The 246-nt window shown below is 61.4% G+C and overlaps 1 protein-coding gene across 1 annotated transcript in view; it reads right to left on the bottom strand.

Annotated features, from left to right (window-relative positions):
* NTNG2 (netrin G2) overlaps positions 1–246 on the bottom strand; it is a gene marked incomplete at both ends in the record, with an annotated part of 26,886 nt that overhangs the window by 588 nt on the left and 26,052 nt on the right. The window contains one exon of the mRNA XM_010151404.1: positions 1–75. This exon is cut by the window's left edge and continues 3 nt beyond it. Within this exon, the coding sequence (XP_010149706.1) occupies positions 1–75 (75 nt within the window). The remainder of the gene's footprint in view (positions 76–246) is intronic.

Raw genomic sequence — 246 nt, 5'->3', positions numbered from 1 at the left:
CGCCTTCCTTGCATTCACAGTAGCCGGTCTCGTTGCAGCGGTCGTGCATGGAGCCGATCTGGTTGCAGTTACATTCTGGCCAAAGACAAGGCTGTTAGTGCCTGTCCTGCCGGGGGGCTTTGTGCCTGTTCATGTCCCAAGGGAGGTGCTGGGGCCTTGGAAAAACCTGGCTCCGTGCTACAGGAGGGACCTCAGAGACCCCGCGTGGGCACGGCTGCACGAGACGGTCCAGCAGTGCCAGCAGAC

The sequence above is a fragment of the Eurypyga helias genome, unplaced genomic scaffold, assembly GCF_000690775.1.
Source record: "Eurypyga helias isolate BGI_N326 unplaced genomic scaffold, ASM69077v1 scaffold12625, whole genome shotgun sequence".
In the NCBI taxonomy this organism is placed as follows: Eukaryota; Metazoa; Chordata; class Aves; order Eurypygiformes; family Eurypygidae; genus Eurypyga; species Eurypyga helias.
The sequence above is the reverse complement of the archived record's forward strand: the minus strand, read 5'-3'. Positions and strand labels throughout refer to the sequence as shown.